The sequence below is a fragment of the Orycteropus afer genome, unplaced genomic scaffold, assembly GCF_000298275.1.
Source record: "Orycteropus afer afer isolate SDZICR_OR568_19922 unplaced genomic scaffold, OryAfe1.0 scaffold00218, whole genome shotgun sequence".
NCBI classification, from domain to species: Eukaryota; Metazoa; Chordata; class Mammalia; order Tubulidentata; family Orycteropodidae; genus Orycteropus; species Orycteropus afer.
In genome coordinates this window covers 2,327,026-2,344,489 of record NW_006921805.1, presented here as the reverse complement: position 1 = coordinate 2,344,489, position 17,464 = coordinate 2,327,026, and the positions used below count along the sequence as shown (strand labels likewise).

Here is a 17,464-nt window from a genome sequence, read left to right as displayed (position 1 = left end):
ATATGGATATTATCCTATCACTGACAGCATTGTACTTCAGGACAGATCTTGAAACATCCTTTGTGATGATGAATGCCATGCCATTCCTCTTCAAATTGTCATTCCGGCATAGGAGATCACCTTTCTTGGGAATGCGTACAAATATCATTAGCCATTAGAGAGATGCAAATCAAAACAATAAAGAGATACCATCTGGCCCCAGCAGTAATAGCAAAGTTCAACAAGACAGAAAAACAACAAATGCTGGTGAGGATGTGGAGAGATTGGGGGTCTCATACACTGGTGGTGGAACTGTCAAATGATACAACAACTGTAGACAGCAGTGTGGCAATTCCTTACAAAGCTGGAATTAGAAATACCATTTGATCCAGCAATCCCATTACTAGGTATATATTCTAAAGAAGTGAGAGCCAGGACAAGAACCGATATATGCACACCCGTGTTCATCGCAGCACTATTTACAGTAGCAATTAGATGTAAACAACCTAAGTGACCATCAACAGAAGAATGGATAACTAAACTATGGTATATACACACAATGGAATACTATGCAACCCTAAAGAATGATGCAGAATCTGCAAAATACCACATAATGTGGATGAACTTGGAGTATATGATGCTGAGTGAAATAAGTCAATCACAGAAAGATAAATACTGTATCCATCTGTTATTGTAAAAAGTCAGGAAAGGTTTCTATATGGAAGGACAATTTCTTTGTAGGTTACTGGGGGTGGGGTGGGGGGAGGAGGAAACACAGCAAAAAAAAACAAAAACCCATGTCAATAGAATACAAACCAAAAATAATCACAGATTATCTCAATAAACCAAACCCAACTTATTGCCATTGAGTCAATTCCAACTTAAAGCGACCCTATAGGACAGAGCAGAACTGTCCCCATTAGGTTTCCAAGGCTGTAAATCTTTACAGAAGCAGACTGCCTTACCTTTCTCCTGTGGAATGACTGGTGGGGTTGAACTGGTGACCTTTTGGTTAGCAGCTGAATGCCTTAACCACTATGCCACCAGAGCTCTCTTTCATGAGAACAGAACAAAAACACCCTCAATAAACTAGGATCAGAAGGGAACTTCCTCAACCTGATAAAGGGCCTCTATGGAGAAACCTATAGCTAACATACTTAATGAAGGACTGCATGCCTTCCCTTTAAGACCAGGAACAAAATAAGGATGTCCACTCTCACCATTTCTATTCAACATTGTACTGGAGGCTTTAGACAGGACAGTTAGGCAAGAAAAAAAATATCCAATTGGAAAGGAAGAAAAACTATTTCTACTTGCAGGTGACATGATTTTATGTATAGAAAATCCTAAGGAATCTACTAAAAAACTATTAAACTAGTAACCAAGCTTAGCAAGGTTGTAGGATATAAGATCAATATATAGAAATCACTTGTATGTCTATACACTAGCAAAGAACAATCTGAAAATTAAGAAAATAATTCCATTCGAAATAGCATAAAGATAAAATACTTAAGAATAAAGTTAACAAAAATGTGAAACTTATACTCTGAAATTAGGGAAGATGTATAATAAACAGAAAAACATGGTCAAGGATAAGATTTAATATTAAGATGGCCAACTTCTCAAACTGCTCTATAGATTCAATGTAATTCCTATCAAAATTGCTGACTTCTTTATAGAAATTGACAAACTGATTCTAAAATTCATATGGAATTTAAGAAACCTGGAATAGCCAAAACTATCATAAAACATGAGTGAGAAGATTCACACTTCAGATTTCAAATCTTAGTACAAAGCAACAATAATCAAAACAATGTGGTACTAGTGTAGGAATACACATATAAAAATTGAGAGTTCAGAAACAAACCTGTGTCTATCGTCAGCTGATTCTTGACAAGGGTGACAAGAACATTCAATAGAAAAAAGAGAACCTTTTCAACAACTGATGCTGGGTCAACTGTACTGTCATATGCAAATTAATTAAAGTAGATCCTTACCTCACACCATATACAAAAATTACCTCAAAATGGATCAAAGATCTAAATAGAGCTAAAATTATAAAACTCTCAGACAACATAGAAACTTAATGATCTCCTTATTTGGCAATGAATCCTTAGATATGATATCAGAATCATGAATAATGAAAGAAAAAACAGGTAAATTAGACTTCATCAAAATTAAAAACTTTAGATGGTGTCTTTTGAAGCACTCAAGTGAAAAAACCATCCACAGAATGAGAGAAAATATTGGCAAATCATGTATCTGATAAGGTCTCAGTATCTAGAATAGATAAAGAACTCAACAGTAAAAAGAAAATCCAATTAAAAAATGGGTAAAGAACTTCTGAGGCCCATAGTCACCCTTCAAACCTGGAACTGAACTTATCCCTGTGGCTCAACTTTGAGCCAAACAATAGGCCAATAAGGTGAACAACAGCACCAGGGAAGTATGTGCTTTTTACAACAATCAATTTTGGGTAAAGATACCAGGGATAAATGTTAGAAAGAACAAGAAAGAAAGACAAATGGAAATGGTAAACACAGGGAGGAAGTGAGAAGAATGATGATACATTGTAGGGATTGCAATGAATGTCAAGAAATAAAATGTATATGAATTGTTGAATGGAAAACCAATTTTTTTCTGTAAACTTTCACTCAACAATGAAAGATGATGAGTTTACTCAAATCATAATGAAAAGTTAAAAATAGGCAAAGAATGTGATAGACATTTCTCCAAAGAAGACACACATGTGGCCAACAGGCATGTGAAAAGATCTTGAAATCATTAAGCATCAAGGAAGTACAAATCAAAGCCCTAATCAGATACCAGGAGCTTTGGTGGCGTAGTGCCTAAGGCACTTGATTGCTAACCAGAAGGCTGGTGGTTTAAACCCACCAGCCACTCCTCGGAAGGAAGGTTGGGCAATCTACTTCTGTAGTGATACTGGAAGGAGGGGTCGCTATGAGTCGGGTCCGAGTTGACGGCACATAACGAGATACCACTTCACATCCACTATTAATGATGTTGGAGAAGATGTGGAAAAATTTGAACTCTCATATCGCTCACCAAAACCAAACTCACTGCCATTGAGTTGGATCCGCCTCATAGTGACCCCTCCTTGGATTTCTGAGGTGGAATCACTACAGAAGTAGGTTGCCCAATCTTCCTTCTGTGGAGTGGCTGATGGGTTTGAACTTCCAGCCTTCTGGTTAGTCACTACACCAGCAGAACTAGGAATGTAGAAGGGTTTAGGCATTTTGGAAAACAATCTGGTGGTTCTTCAAAAGGTTAAATGGAGTTACCATATGAGGTAGTATTTCCACTCAGGTATATGCCCAAGTGAAATGAAAACATATGTTCATTATCAAAACATGTGCATGAATGTTCATAGCAGCATTACTACTAAGAGTGAAAAGCAGGAAACAACCCTAAAGTCCATCAGCTGATAAGTGGATATATAAAATGTGATATATCCATACAATGGCATATCTAATCTTGCCCTTAGAAAGAAATGAAGCAATGGCAAAACTTGAAAACATTATGCTAAGTTAAAGAAGTTAGCCACAAAAGGGCACTATTATATGATTCCATTTATTAGAAATGTCCTAGAATAGTCAAATTCATATGTATAGACAATAGATTACTGGTTATTTAGGGGATGAGGGTATAGAAGGGTGATTGCTAAAAGGGTATGGCGTTTCCTTTTTTTTGAAAAAAAAAAAAAAATTTTATTATGGTAAAATATATGTAACAAAAATTTGTCATTTTAAAGTATATAATTCAGTGACATTACATTCATGTTGTGTAATCATCCCCCATATCAATTTCCAAAAGTTTTTCATTACTACAAAGAGACTCAGCACAGCTCAAGCAATCTCTCTCCATTTCCCATCCCCCAACCCTTGTAACCACTAATAAAGTTTGGTCTCCATGCATCTGTTTAGTCTAGAGATTTAACATAAGTGGGATCCTATCATATTTCTCCTTTTGTGTCTGACTTATATCACTTGGCATAGTATTTTCAAAGTTCATCCATGTCATAGCATGTATCAGAACTCCATTTCTCTTTATGACCGAATAATAATCCATTGCATGTACCCTCCATATTTTGTTTACTCATTCATTTGCTGATGGACACTTTGGTTGTTTCTACCTTTTGGCTACTGTGAATAATGCTATAGTCATGTTGGTGCATGAAGTTTCTTTTTCAGGTGATGAAAATGTTCTGACACTGATCTAAATTGAAAACATTCTAAAGTTGTGATGCTTGCATGACTCTTAATATACTAAAAGCCACTGAGTTGTACAGTTTAAATGGGTGAATTGTATAGCATGTGAATTAGAACTCAGTGAAGTTATTAAACATATCATTCTATAGTGGGGAGAAAAAGCCTGACAACCTCTGATTTCTCTCCTCAGTCCCTGTCAGTTCATTATAGCTAATGGCTCTTATCCTTCAATTCTCATTAAGAGTATAAATACCCACCCTCCTTATCAGTTAGTTTCTTCCATGTTACTCTTTCTGGCTCATGTGCACACAGCCTTCCTGGAGCTGAGAAGGGAGTTTTAGACATCAGCAGGATATCAAATAGTGGGAAGCTCAGGGCTGAAATACTAAAGGAGAGTCAAGGAGGTAGGGTGGACAGATGGGAAGTGCTTCATCAGGTCTGCATGTCCCAGCTAACACTCTAACTTTTGCATTAGGCCCTCCACAGACTGCCCATGGAGCTATGAATGGAGCCAGGCCATTCCCTTACCGATAGGGGCCAGCTGATACAGGTGAGCATGCGGTAGAGACGGAAGAGGTGGACCAGGTAAAAGATGAGGATCATTATCAAGTCGCAAATGGTGACCACTTCAAAGTAGCTGTAGGCACTGTAGTCCTTCCACACAGAGCTTCTCACGCAGATGAAGGCAATCAGCAGAGTGACCTGAGACAAATATGGAGAAGTCAGAGAATCCCTCCCCAAGAGGGCTACCCAGGAAGAGACAAAAACAAAACAGCAAATGAACCAATTGTCTTCCATCTCCCACTCCCCACCAGCCTCCAAGCCCAAATTGAAGAACTGCTAAAATTCAGGTTATTTCCTCATAAATTGGCATAAAATCAAAACACTGTTGCCTTCAAGTTGATTCTGGCTCATCGCGACCCTGTAGAAGAGAATAGAACTGCTAAAGTTTCCAAGGCAATAAATCTTTATGGAAGCAGACTGCCTCATCTGTCTCCCATAGAACCGTTAAAAACCAAAACAAACTCAGCGCCGTTGAGTCTATTCCGACTCATAGTGACTTCCTTTGGGTTTCTGAGGCAATAAATCTTTAAGTAGACTGCCCAGTCTTCCTTTTGTGAAGTGGCTGGTGGGTTTGAACCGCCAACCTTCTGGTTAGCAGTCAAGTGCCTTAGGCACTGCACCAATAGAGCAGCGGTTGGTGGGTTTGAATCACTGAGCACTTAACCACTGCACCACCAGCGCTCCTTGGCAGGAAGATAGGGAGACTGCAGTTTCACACAGCACAGGATTTTATAATGCACACTGTTGTGAATGCTGAAGACTGAGATAACTGGCTTTGTTCTCTCTGAAGTTTATTAAACTGTGCTGTCAGGAACTATCCTCAGAGAGGAAGCAGGACTATAAGAAAATAACAAAGCCAAATCATTCCTTTCTTTACTGCGTTAGGCACACCTTAGTCTTCAAAGTGACATCTTGCTCTTCAACACCTTAAAGAGGTCTTTTGTAGCTTTGCCCAGTGCAATATGACATCTGATTTCTTGATTGCTGCTTCCATGGGTGTTGATGTGGATCCAAGTAATATGAAATCTTTGACAACATCAATCTTTTCTCTATATATCATGATGTTGCTTACTGGTCCAGCTGAAACTTTCATTTTATGCTGAGGTGTTCAGCTGTTAAGGAGCTCTCGTGGTGCAGTGCTTAAGGCATTTGACTGCTAATGAGAAGGCTGGCAGTTCAAACCCACCAGCCACTCCATGGAAAGAAGATGGGGCAATCTGCTTCCATAAAGATTTACTACCTCGGAAACCCAATGGGGGTTGCTATGAGTCAGAATCAACTCAATGGCAGTGGGTGGGTAATAAGTTGAGGTGTAATCCATCCTGCAGACTGTAATCTTTGATCTTTATCAGTAAGTGCTTCAAGTCATCTTCACTTTCAGCAAGCAAAGTTGTGTCATTTGCATATCACAGGTTGTTAATGAGTCTTCCTCCAATACTGATGCAGTGTTGTTCTTCATATAATATAGTTTCTTGGATTATTTGCTCAGCATACAGATTGAATAACTATGGTGAAAAGGTACAGCCCTGATGCACACCCTTCCGGATTTCAAACTATGCAGTACCCCCTTGTTCCATTTGAATGAAGCCTCCTGGTCTATGTGCAGGTTCCTTATGAGCACAATAAAGTGTTCTTGAATTCCCATTCTTCTCAATGTTATCCATAATTTGTTATGATCTGCTTTTGCATAGTCAATAAAAAACAAGTAAATATTTTTCTGGTGTTCTTTGCTTTCAGCCAAGATCCATCTGACATCAGTAATGATATCCCTCATTCCACATCTTCTTCTGAATCCAGCTTGCATTTCTGGAAGTTCCCTCTCATTTTTGCATTATCTTCAGCAAAATTCTACTTGTGTGTGACGTTAATATTGTTCAATAATTTCCACATTTTGTTGATCACCTTTCTTTGAAGTGTATATATGTATTGTATATGCATCTCTTCCAGTCAGTTGGCCAGGTAGCCATCTTCCACATTACTTGGCATAGATAGGTACCTCCAGTATGGCATCCATTTGTTGAAATAACTCATTAGGTATGCCATCAATTCCTGGAACCTTGTTTTTCACCAATTCCTTCAGTGCAGCTTCATTTTTTTCCTTTAATACCATTAGTTCTTAATCCTATGCCATCTCCTGAAATGGCTGAACATTGACCAATTAATTTTTGTATAGTGACTCTGTGGATTCCTTCCATCTTTTTGTCTTAAATTGTGCTTGGGGTGCAAATTTACAAAGCAAATTTGATTTACATTCAACAGTTCATGCACATTTGATTTCATGCCTGATTACCATCCCCAACCATAAAAAACTCTGCTCCCCTCCCTTTCCATGTGACTACCCCCTCCCTGTGCCCTTCTTAATTATGCATTCCTGTCTGTCTAGCTTTCTCTCTATGTGAATGCTGCCCTTCTGGTGTCTCATGGCTGATTGATCTAAGTGGTGCATCGCCCTAGAGTAGGTGGGTGCATTACCCTGGGGTAGGTATTCTGCTTGTAGGTCTTTCTGGAGCTCAGGTAGTATAGTGCCTAAGGCACTTGACTGCTAACCAGAAGGCTGATGGTTCAAACCCATTAGCCACTCCTCGGAAGGAAGGTTGGCCAATCTACTTCTGTAGTGATACTGCCTCGGAAACCCAAGGGGAGGTTGCTATGAGTCGGGTCCAACTAGATGGCACATAACAACAGCAACAACAACAAACTGTTGGGCTGCGAGCCAATCCACAGAAGTGAGTTCATTTCTAGACCCAAAGGGTAACCTGGGGCTTTAGTCTCAGGGGTTCCACCAGTCTCTATCTGACCAGTAATTCTGGTAATTTTTGTGTTTTTGAATTTTGTTCCACATTTTTCCTCCCACTCTATCCAGGATCTCCATTTTCCTTCCATCTTCTTTTGATGCTTCCTGCATCACTTAATATTTTGCCCATAGAATCTTTTAGTATTGTAACTTGAGGCTTGAATTTTTTTCTTCAGTTCTTTCAGCTTGAGAAATGCCAAACATGTTCTTCCCTCTTGGGAAGACTCCAAAGACTCTAGGTTTGCAAATTTCATTATAATAAGTGACTATGTCTTCTTGAGCTGCTCTTTGAAATCTTCTGTCCAGCTCTCTTATTTTGTCATTTCTTCCATTTGCTTTAGCTACTCTCTGTTCAAGAGCGTCTTCCTCTCCTGGTTTTTAATGACCTTTTGCTCTCTTCATGTATGATGTTCTTGATCTCATCCCACAACTCATCTGGTTTTTGGTCATTGGTGTTCAATGCATCAAGTCTGTTCTTCAGATTTTCTCCAAATTCAGGTGGGATATAACCAAGGTTGTATTTTGGCTCTCGTGGATTTGTTTTAATTTTCTTCAGCTTCAATTTGAACTTGCATATGAGAAATTGATGGTCTGCTGCATAATCATTTCCTGACCTTGTTTTGACTAATGTTATTGCACTTCTCCATTGCCTTTTTCCACAGACATACTCGATCTCATTCCTGTGCATTCTATTTGGTGAAGTTGACGTATATAACTGCCATTGTTGTTGTAAAAAGATATTTGCAATGAATAAGTCATTGCTCTTTCAAAATTCTATCATGCAATCTCTGATGTCATTTTTGTCACCAAAGCCATATTTTCCAACTACCAGTGATTCTTCTTTGTTTTCAACTTTTGCATTCTAATCACCAGTAATAATCAAAACATCTTGATTGCATTTTTGGTTATCTTCAGACTGTGAAGTTGGTAAAAAAATCTTTAATTTCTTCATCTTTGGCTTTAATGATTGGTGCACACATTTGAATAATAGCTGTATTAACTAGCTTTCCTTGTAGACGTATGCATATTATCCTATCACTGACAGCACTGTACCTCAGAATAGATCTTGAAACATTCTTCGTGATGAATGCCATGCCATTCTTCTTCAATTTACCATTCCTGGCATAACAGATCATGTGATTGGCCCAAACCAGTCCATTTCGGCTCACCAGGATATTGACCTTTGTGTGCTCCATTTCATGTTTGACAGCTTCCATTTTTCTCAGATTCATACTTCATACATTCCACGTTCCTATTAATAGATGTTTGCAGTTATTTCTTCCCATTTTGAATTGTGCCCCATCAGCAAATGGAGGTCCCAAAAGCTTTATAGTCTGTCCACATCGCTAAGGTCAACTTTACTTTGAGCTCTTCCCCAGTCGTATTTTGAGTGCCTTCCGACCTGAGAGGCTCATCTTCAGGCACTATATCAGACAATGTTTCAGGGCTATTCATAAAGTTTTTCAGTAATTTTTCAGACAGTGTTTCACTGCTACTCATAAAGTTTTCACTGGCCAACCCTTTGAGAAGTGGATGGCCCCCTCCTTCTTCTCAGTCTGTCTTAGTCTGGAAGCTCTGCTGAAACCTGTCCACTATGGGTGACCCTCTGGTATTTGAAATACTGGTGGCATAGGCTCCAGCCTCACAGCATCATGCAAGCCACCACAGTAAGACAAACTGACAGACAAGTGGTGGTGTAAAATCTTGTTGTGTTGTTGTTATGTGCCATTGAGTTGGACCCGACTCATAGAGACCCCTCCTTGGGTTTCCAAGGTAGTATCACTACGGAAGTAGATTTTCCCATCTTCCTTCTGAGGAGTGGCTGGTGGGTTTGAACCGCCAGCCTTCTGGTTAGCAGTCAAGTGCCTTAGGCACTATGCTACCAGAGATCCTGTGTAAAATCTTAGGATCTACTAAGTGTACTACTAATTTAGGACAAAGATTATTTTGTATTACCTCTTTCCTTGATCACAGTGGTTCTCAAAGGAAGAAGGTATGTATTTGTGATTTTTTACCCCCTAGAAAACAGTTGGCAATGTCTGGATACATTTTTTGGTGTAACTGGAGAGGGGGTACTACTGGCAACTAATAGGTAGAGGCTTGGGATACTGCTAAACACCCCACAGTACACAAGGTAGCCCCCCACAACAAATAACAGTCTGGCCCAAATGTCAATAGTGCTGCTGTTGAGAAACTCTGGTGTAGAAGCCTGTTGAGTCTACAATGAGAATTAAATCATGAAATGGATCCAAGTCTGGAGAAAGGGTGAATGCTTAAGACACTACTTTCTAGAGCTCCTCGTTTCCAGCACTATGAAGATCCTCAATAATTGGTACAATAGCTAAGAAAGAATTCTTGGCTTGAAGCACAAAGCAGGTATGAAGAAAGTTTTGCTTAACAGATCAAAACAGAAGAGTGGCTCTGATGTGGAGGTGCGAAAGGACCCTCAGCATTTGCGTATTTCCCTTTGCTAATGAGCAACGTGAGTATTTCCATTTTTCAGTTCCTCTCAGGCCAGCCAACCATGGTAAAATAATGATTCATGCATAGAGGTTGTGTTAAGGCTCCAAAGAGAGCCTCTGGGCCCACATAGGAGTGTGTGCTTGATCCCTGGTGTTCCTTTTTTGTGTGCCAGGGGATTTTTACTACCTGCCCTAAAATGCTAATAATTTGAGACTGTGCATGTGATTCCCAGGTGGAGAGGCACCTTTGTAAGAGTGAAAATTAAATAAATGCTTATAACTCTTCATCCATCACAGATTTGTGATTTTTTTTCATGGTGACACAGGGACTTGGGAGTTTCCCAATGACCAAAAGATGGCTGGACAGAACTTCCCCTCTGATCCCCCAGGGCTGAGTACTCTGCAGCAGGAAGTACACAATTGCTCTGCCACAAACATGTCAAACCTCTCTGGGGAACTTGCTCGTGAAATAGGACTTCTCTAACTTCTGTCCGCTTACCAAGGGCCATCGATCATGTATGTGCCCTTAGGAAAGCCCGATTTACCCAGCAGATGATGCATGCTTAATCAAAGCCTCCTTTCTGTCCAAGGATTTATTCATTCCTACAAGGAGCCCTAGGGATACAGTGGTTAGGCACTTGGCTGTTAACTGCAAGGCTGGCAGTTAGAACCTGTTGGCATTTCAAACCCACCCAGCTGCTCCATGGCAGAATGACCTGGTGATCTGCTTCCATAAAGAGTACAGCCTCAGCAACCCTATGGAGCAGCTCTACTCTGTCATGTGGGGTCAGGATGAGTCACAATTGACTCCCAGGACACAACAATGACGACACTTCACATAGCTAGCATAGAGTGCATGTTAAACAACAGATGTGGCCAACACCAAACTTTTCAGGAACTCATCTAAGACCTAGCCATAACCTCTGCCAAATAGGGGGACCCCTGAGTCATTCAGATCCATACTCGGGGCAGCCCGAAAGGTGAGGCAGAGGAAAGAACAAGAAAATGCTGGCCGAAGGGACCTGGGGTGTTATTTTCCTGGACCTCACAGGGCCCTCTTCTTGTTTCAGATTCCAGGTTGGAAAAGCAAATCAACAAACACGCCCCAGTGGGGGTTTGTCAGAGGTGGCAGTTCTGATTCTAGCACAGGGAGAAAGCTGGGAGCTTCCTTAGAAGTGCTTAGAGCAACTCCACCATGATACCACCTGTCTTTGTTACCTACCTAGTGCTGCTATAGCAGGAAGACCACAAGGACATGGCTTTAACTAACAGAAATTTATTCTCTCAGTTTAGGAGGCTAGGAGTCCGAGTTCAGAGCACTGATGCTAGGGGAAGGCTTTCTCTCTGTTTCTTGGTCCTAGGGGAATCCCAGTGCCAGGATCCTGCGTCCAAGGGACGTGCTCAACTCCTGGCTCTTCCTTCACAGTGGTAGTAGGTCTTGCCCTCTGCTTGCTTCTCTCTCCTTTTATCCCTTGTAAGATAAAAGATGTTGCAGGCCATAGCCCAGGGAAGCTTCCCTCACATTGGATCAGGACAGTGATGGGATTAAGTGTGGTAAATCTCACCCTAATCCTTTTAGGGCTCATCAGCTCAAGGCTTATCCCATCAGATCACATCAGGGGGAATCATTACATAACTGCCACCTTGTATCATTATAACTGCCAAACCACTGAGAATCATGGCCCAGCCCATGACACACATTTTTTGGGGTGGGGTACACAATTCAATCCATGATACTACCCAAAGGACTAATGTGTTTCGTAGGTGCCTCCTCTCGTAAAGGTTTGGTTTTCTATACTAAACTGTCATGAAAATTGAAAAGCAAATGCTGAGCATAAATGGCCAGGAGTTCAGAAGTCATGTTGTGAGAAGCCTCAACTCAAAGTAGGGGTCTCGCAGAGCAGCTACAAGACTTGGTAGTCATTGAAATCACTGCAGATGAGAAACATCCTTTCCCCTCCGAAACTGTCCTTGCTGACTCCATGGTCCTCATTTTCAAACAACCAGAATTCTTAAAGAAGAGATGATTTTAGTGAAAGGAACAATGGGTTTCAGTTTCACAGGGGACAGAGCATTCTGATGGCACCTGAAGGAAAACAACTGTCCCCTGACAACTTCAGGATCAAACCAGTCTGGTCTTAACTTGAGCGGACACACACAGCCAGGCATCAGACAGCTTGCCCCAGGTCTAAATACTCAGACTGAATAAACATCCTCATAGGAAGAAATGGAATTTTGAAGTCCAAGATGGTACATTTCCAGAGAAGACTCCAGAGGCACCTTTTAGGAGATGCCTTCAGAGCTGAGCAGATGCTTCTGCTGGTCTTGGGGGACCCTGCTGCCCAGTGCCTGCAGCTTGTCCTCTGAAACGTTCCCTCAGCAGGTCTGCACCCTCGCATCCCTGCCACATGTGGTCCACTGAGCAGTGCCTGTATCTGGCTGAAGAGGGCACCAGAAACCTTTTGTTCTGAGAGCCTTGGGCTGGGTGCATCAGGCCCCTCAACCCCACCCTCCTTTCAGGCCTTTAATGCTGACGTTGGAATAAAGTTTCAGTGAGAGAGACAGGCAGGAGGAGGGAAACTGAGGGATGAAAGCCAACATCAAAAGGTCTTAGACCCAACTCTAAGAGGCTTTCTGGAAAAGGCCAGGAGATGAAAGCCAGGCTTGTTCAAAAGTCAGAGATGTGGATTCAGTGACTGGAGACTGCATTTGTAAATGCAGGCAGGCCCATATTTGTCTTTGCTTGGCAGTGGGCTGGTAGGAAAAAGAGTATGTTCTTAATTTTGCTGAATTCTGCCCTGGGGTATAGAGAAATTTATTCCTGCCTCCCAGGGAGCTCTGGTGGCATAGTGCCTAAGGCATTTGACTGCTAACCAGAAAGAAGACTGGGCAACCTACTTCCGTAGAGATACCACCTTGGAAACCCAAGGAAGGGTCAGATCTGACTTGACGGCAATGAGTTTGTTTTTTCGGTTTTTCCCAGTTTTAAAGCCTCCACTCTGTCACTGTGTCATCACCAGAAAACAGGCCTTATGTAATTTTATTAATACTCACAAGGCCAAGAGAGCCGCACTCTGGCTATTTCCTCTGGGTATTAGTCTTACCAATATCAGATTTTAGCTACAGGGTCCTCTTCACCCTCCCATCCCATCCTTCTCCATGCCCACCTCCAGCCCTGTCACACAGCTTTGTTTTGTATCCAAAAATAAAAGAGCAATAGAAAACACAAAAGAGGGAGAATGACAGAGGAAACATCATGGGACCTTGAACAGAGCTAACGCACTGATTTCTGAATGTAATGTGGCAGCGTATTAAAACCAAGATTTATGCTTGTCCATGCTGAGAATATTTCTGGAAGACTACATAAGAAACTGGTAACAATGGTTGCCTTTGGGGAAGGGAACTGAATACTTAATGGATCACAATGGTCTGATCTGCAACTGATTGTGGGGATGGTGAGGGACCAGGCAGCATTTTGTTACATTGTGCATGTGGTTGCTGTGAGTTAAGGGATGACATGATGACAACTAACAAAAACAATTCAGCAACAACATAACATATATATAACATAAGGAAGACTGATGAAAAATTGATGCCTTTGAATTGTGGTGTTAGTGAAGAATACTGAAAATATCATGGACTGCCAGAAGAATGAACAAATCTGTTCTGGAAGAAGTATAGCCAGAGCTCTGCTTAGAAGCAAGAATGGCCAGACTTTATTTTACATAGTCTGGTCACGTTGTCAGAAGGGACTAGTCTCTAGAGAAGGCTGTCATTCTGGGCAAAGTAGAGGGTGAGCAAAAAAAAAAAGGGAAGAACCTCAATAAGATGGACTGACACAGTGGCTGCCATGATGGGCTCAAGCACAGGAAGGATTGTGGGAATGGCACAAGACCGGCAGTGTTTTGTTCTGTTGTACACAGGGTCACTGTGAGTCAGAGCCAACATGATGGCACCTAATAACCACAACACTGACAACAAAACTCATGAAATTTGTGTTACATTACCAAGATCACCTATTAAACCAAACCAAACTCACTGCTACTGAATTGATTCCAACTCATAGTAACCCCCTTTGGGTTTCTGAGGCGGTAAATCTTTATGGAAGTACATTGCCCCATTTTCCTTCCATGGTTTGAACCACCAATTTTCTGGTTAACAGTCAAATGCCTTAGGCACTATACCACCAGAGCGCCTTAAGATCACGTATTAAGTTGTTGTTATGTGCCATTGAGCCGGCCTTGACTCATAGCGACCCCTCCTTGGGTTGCCAAGGCAGTATCACTACGGAAGTAGATTGCCCAGTCTTCCTTCCGAGGAATGGCTGGTGGGTTTGAACCACCAGCCTTCTGGTTAGCAGTCAAGTGCCTTAGGCACTATGCTACCAGAGCTCCTACATAATAAGTTATGTATTTAAATTTAATTATGTCTTTATAATTTCTATACATTTTTAAAATAGTATTTTATTGTGTTTTAGGTGAATGTTTACACAGCAAAGTAGGTTCCCCTTTAACAATTTTTATACAAATTTTCATTCCATTGGTTACAATTTTCACAATGTGTCAGGATTCTCATTATTGCTATTCTGTTTGTTCTATTTCCATGAATCTTGCCTCCTTTCCCCTCCTTGCGAAGTCTCACCTTTGAGCAAATGTTGACTGTTTGGTCTCATAGTTCCTTGTCTGAGGGAACACATTACTCACAGGTGATATTGTTTGTGGTTCAAACCCACCAGCCACTCCTGGAAGGAAGGTTGGGCAATCTACTTCTGTAGTCGCTATGAGCTGGATCTGACTCGACGGCAGTGACAAAAATTCTGTTATTTGGCTGAAGGGTGACCTGCAGAGATAGCTTCAATTCCATATCATAGGTTATCTTATGGCAAACATCTTGGGGTTACTCTAGTCTTTTTTGGTCCAGTAACTGGCTTTTATGAGGAATTCAAGGTTTTTTTCTACATTTTTCTTCCATTATATCTGGGACATTCTATTGTGTGCCTCGTTAGAATGGTTGGTATTTACCAAACCACCATCTAGTTCTGGTCTCAGGTTTGAAGAGGCTGTTGGTTCATGTGGGCTGTTAGTCCCATGGATTGATTTCTTCTTTGAGCCTTTGATTCCCATCTTTCTCTTTTGCTCCATGAGTAGAGACCAATAGTTGTACCTTAGATACAACTGGTAAGCTTTTAAGACCTCAACCACTACTCAGCAAACTTATATGTAGAACATTTTCTTTGTGAACTATATTATTATGCAAATTGACTAAGTTGCTCCCTGAGACTATGGTCTTAAGTCTCTTGAGCCAGTAAACCAATCCTGCAAGTTGTTTGGGTATGTCTAGGAAGACATATTAAGTTTTAAAAAGGCAATTTTTTTAGGACATGCCTTGATGGTCTTTAAAGTCATGTATGCAGATACATCTACCTTTTGTTTTGAAATGGTTGCATATAGCCATACTTTTTGCATGTGATATTAACGATATTGTTTGATAATCTCCACATTCTGTGAGATCACCTTTCTTTAGAATGGGTACAAATATGGATCTCTTCCAGTCAGTTGGCCAGGTAGCTGTCTTCCAAATCTCTTGTCAGAGCTGAGTGAGTGCCTCCAGTGCAGCATCCGTTTGCTGAAACATCTCAGTGGGTATTCTGTCAATTCCTGGAGCCCCGTTCTTAGCCAATTCCTTCAGTGCAGCTTCGACTTCTTCCTTCAATACCATTGGTTCTTGAACATATGCCACCTCCTGAAATGGATGACCATTGACCAGTTCTTTTTGGTACAGTGACTCTGTGTATTTCTTCCATCTTCTCTTGATGTTTCCTGCATCATTCAATATTTTGCCCATAGAATCTTTCAATTTTGCAACTCAAGGTTTAAATATTTTCCTCAGTTCTTTCAGCTTGAGAAATGCTGAGTGTGTTCTTCCCTTTTGGTTTTCTAACTCCAGGTCTTTGCACATTTCATTATAATAATTGGCTCTATCTTCTTGAGCTGCTCTTTGAAATCTTCTGTTCGGCTCTTTTATCTTGTCATTTCTTCCATTTGCTTTAGCTACTCTCCACTTAAGGGCAAGTTTCAGAGTCTCTTCTGACATCTATTTTGGTCTTTACTTTCCTTCCTGACTTTCCTTCCTGTCTTTTTAATGACCTCTTGTTTTCTTCATGGATGCTGTTCTTGATGTCATCTGACAGTTCCTCTGGTTTCAGTCATTGGTGTCCAATGGTTCAGATCTGTTTAGATGGTCTTTAAATTCAGGAGGGATATTGTCAAGGTCATATTTATATATATGACAGTTGCATATAATGGTTGCAGCAGTATATTGACAGAGAGCTTCCAGAAATTCAAGCTGGATTCAGAAGAGGATGTGGAATGAGGGATATAGCTGATGTTAGATGGATCTTGGTTCAAAGCAAAGAATACCAGAAAGATGTTTACTTGTGTTTTATTGACTATCAAAAGCATTTGATTGTGTGGCTCATAATAAATTATGGATAACATTGAGAAGAATGGGAATTCCAGAACACTTGATTGTACTCATAAGGAACCTATACATAGATTAAGAGGCTGTTGTTCGAACAGAACAATGGGATACTTCATGGTTTAAAATCAAGAAGGGAGTGCATCACGGTTGTATTCTTTCGCCATACTTATTCAGTTTGTATGCTGAGCAAATAATCTGAACAGCTGGATTATATGAAGAAGAAAGTGGCATCAGGATTGGAGGAAGACTCATTAACAACCTGCAATACGCAGATGACACAACTTTGCTTGCTGAAAGTGAGGATGACTTGAAGCACTTACTGATGAAGACTAAAGATTACAGTCTACAGTATAGATTACACCTCAATATAAAGAAAACAAAAATCCTCACAATTGGTCCAATAAACAGTTTCACAATGGATGTAGAAAAGATTCAAGTTGTCAAGGACTGTATATTACTTGGTTCTACAATCAACACCAATGGAAGCAGCAGTCAAGACATCAAAAAATGTATTGCACTGAGCAAATCTGCTGCAAAAAACCTCTTCCAAGTGATGAAGAGCAAAGATGTCTCCTTGAAGACTAAGGTGTGCCAAACCCAAGCCATGGTATTTTCAATCACCTCTTATGCATGTGAGAGCTGGACAGTGAATAGGAAGACTGAAGAAGAGTTGATGCTTTTGAGTTGTGGTGCTGGTGAAGAATGCTGAAAGTACCATGGTCTGCTAAAAGGACTAACAAATCTGTCCTGGAAGAAGTGCAGCTGGAATTTTCCTTGGAAGTGAGAATGGCTAGACTTTGTCTCACCTACTTTGCTCATGTTGTCAGAAAGGACCATTCCCTGGAGAAGGATATCATGCTTGGTAAAGTGGAGGGTCAATGAAAAAGGGAAAGGCCTGCAACAAGATGGATTAACATAGTGGCTGCAATGATGGGCTCAGATATGGGAAGGATCAT

At 40.8% G+C, this 17,464-nt stretch overlaps 1 protein-coding gene across 1 annotated transcript in view; it reads right to left on the bottom strand.

The window, feature by feature from the left end:
• The window catches only part of CMTM7 (CKLF like MARVEL transmembrane domain containing 7), a 150,590-nt gene that overhangs the window by 55,547 nt on the left and 77,579 nt on the right, over nucleotides 1-17,464 (bottom strand). Inside the window, exon 2 of the mRNA XM_042782015.1 lies at nucleotides 4,737-4,910. Coding sequence (XP_042637949.1) covers nucleotides 4,737-4,910 — 174 coding nt within the window. The remainder of the gene's footprint in view (nucleotides 1-4,736; nucleotides 4,911-17,464) is intronic.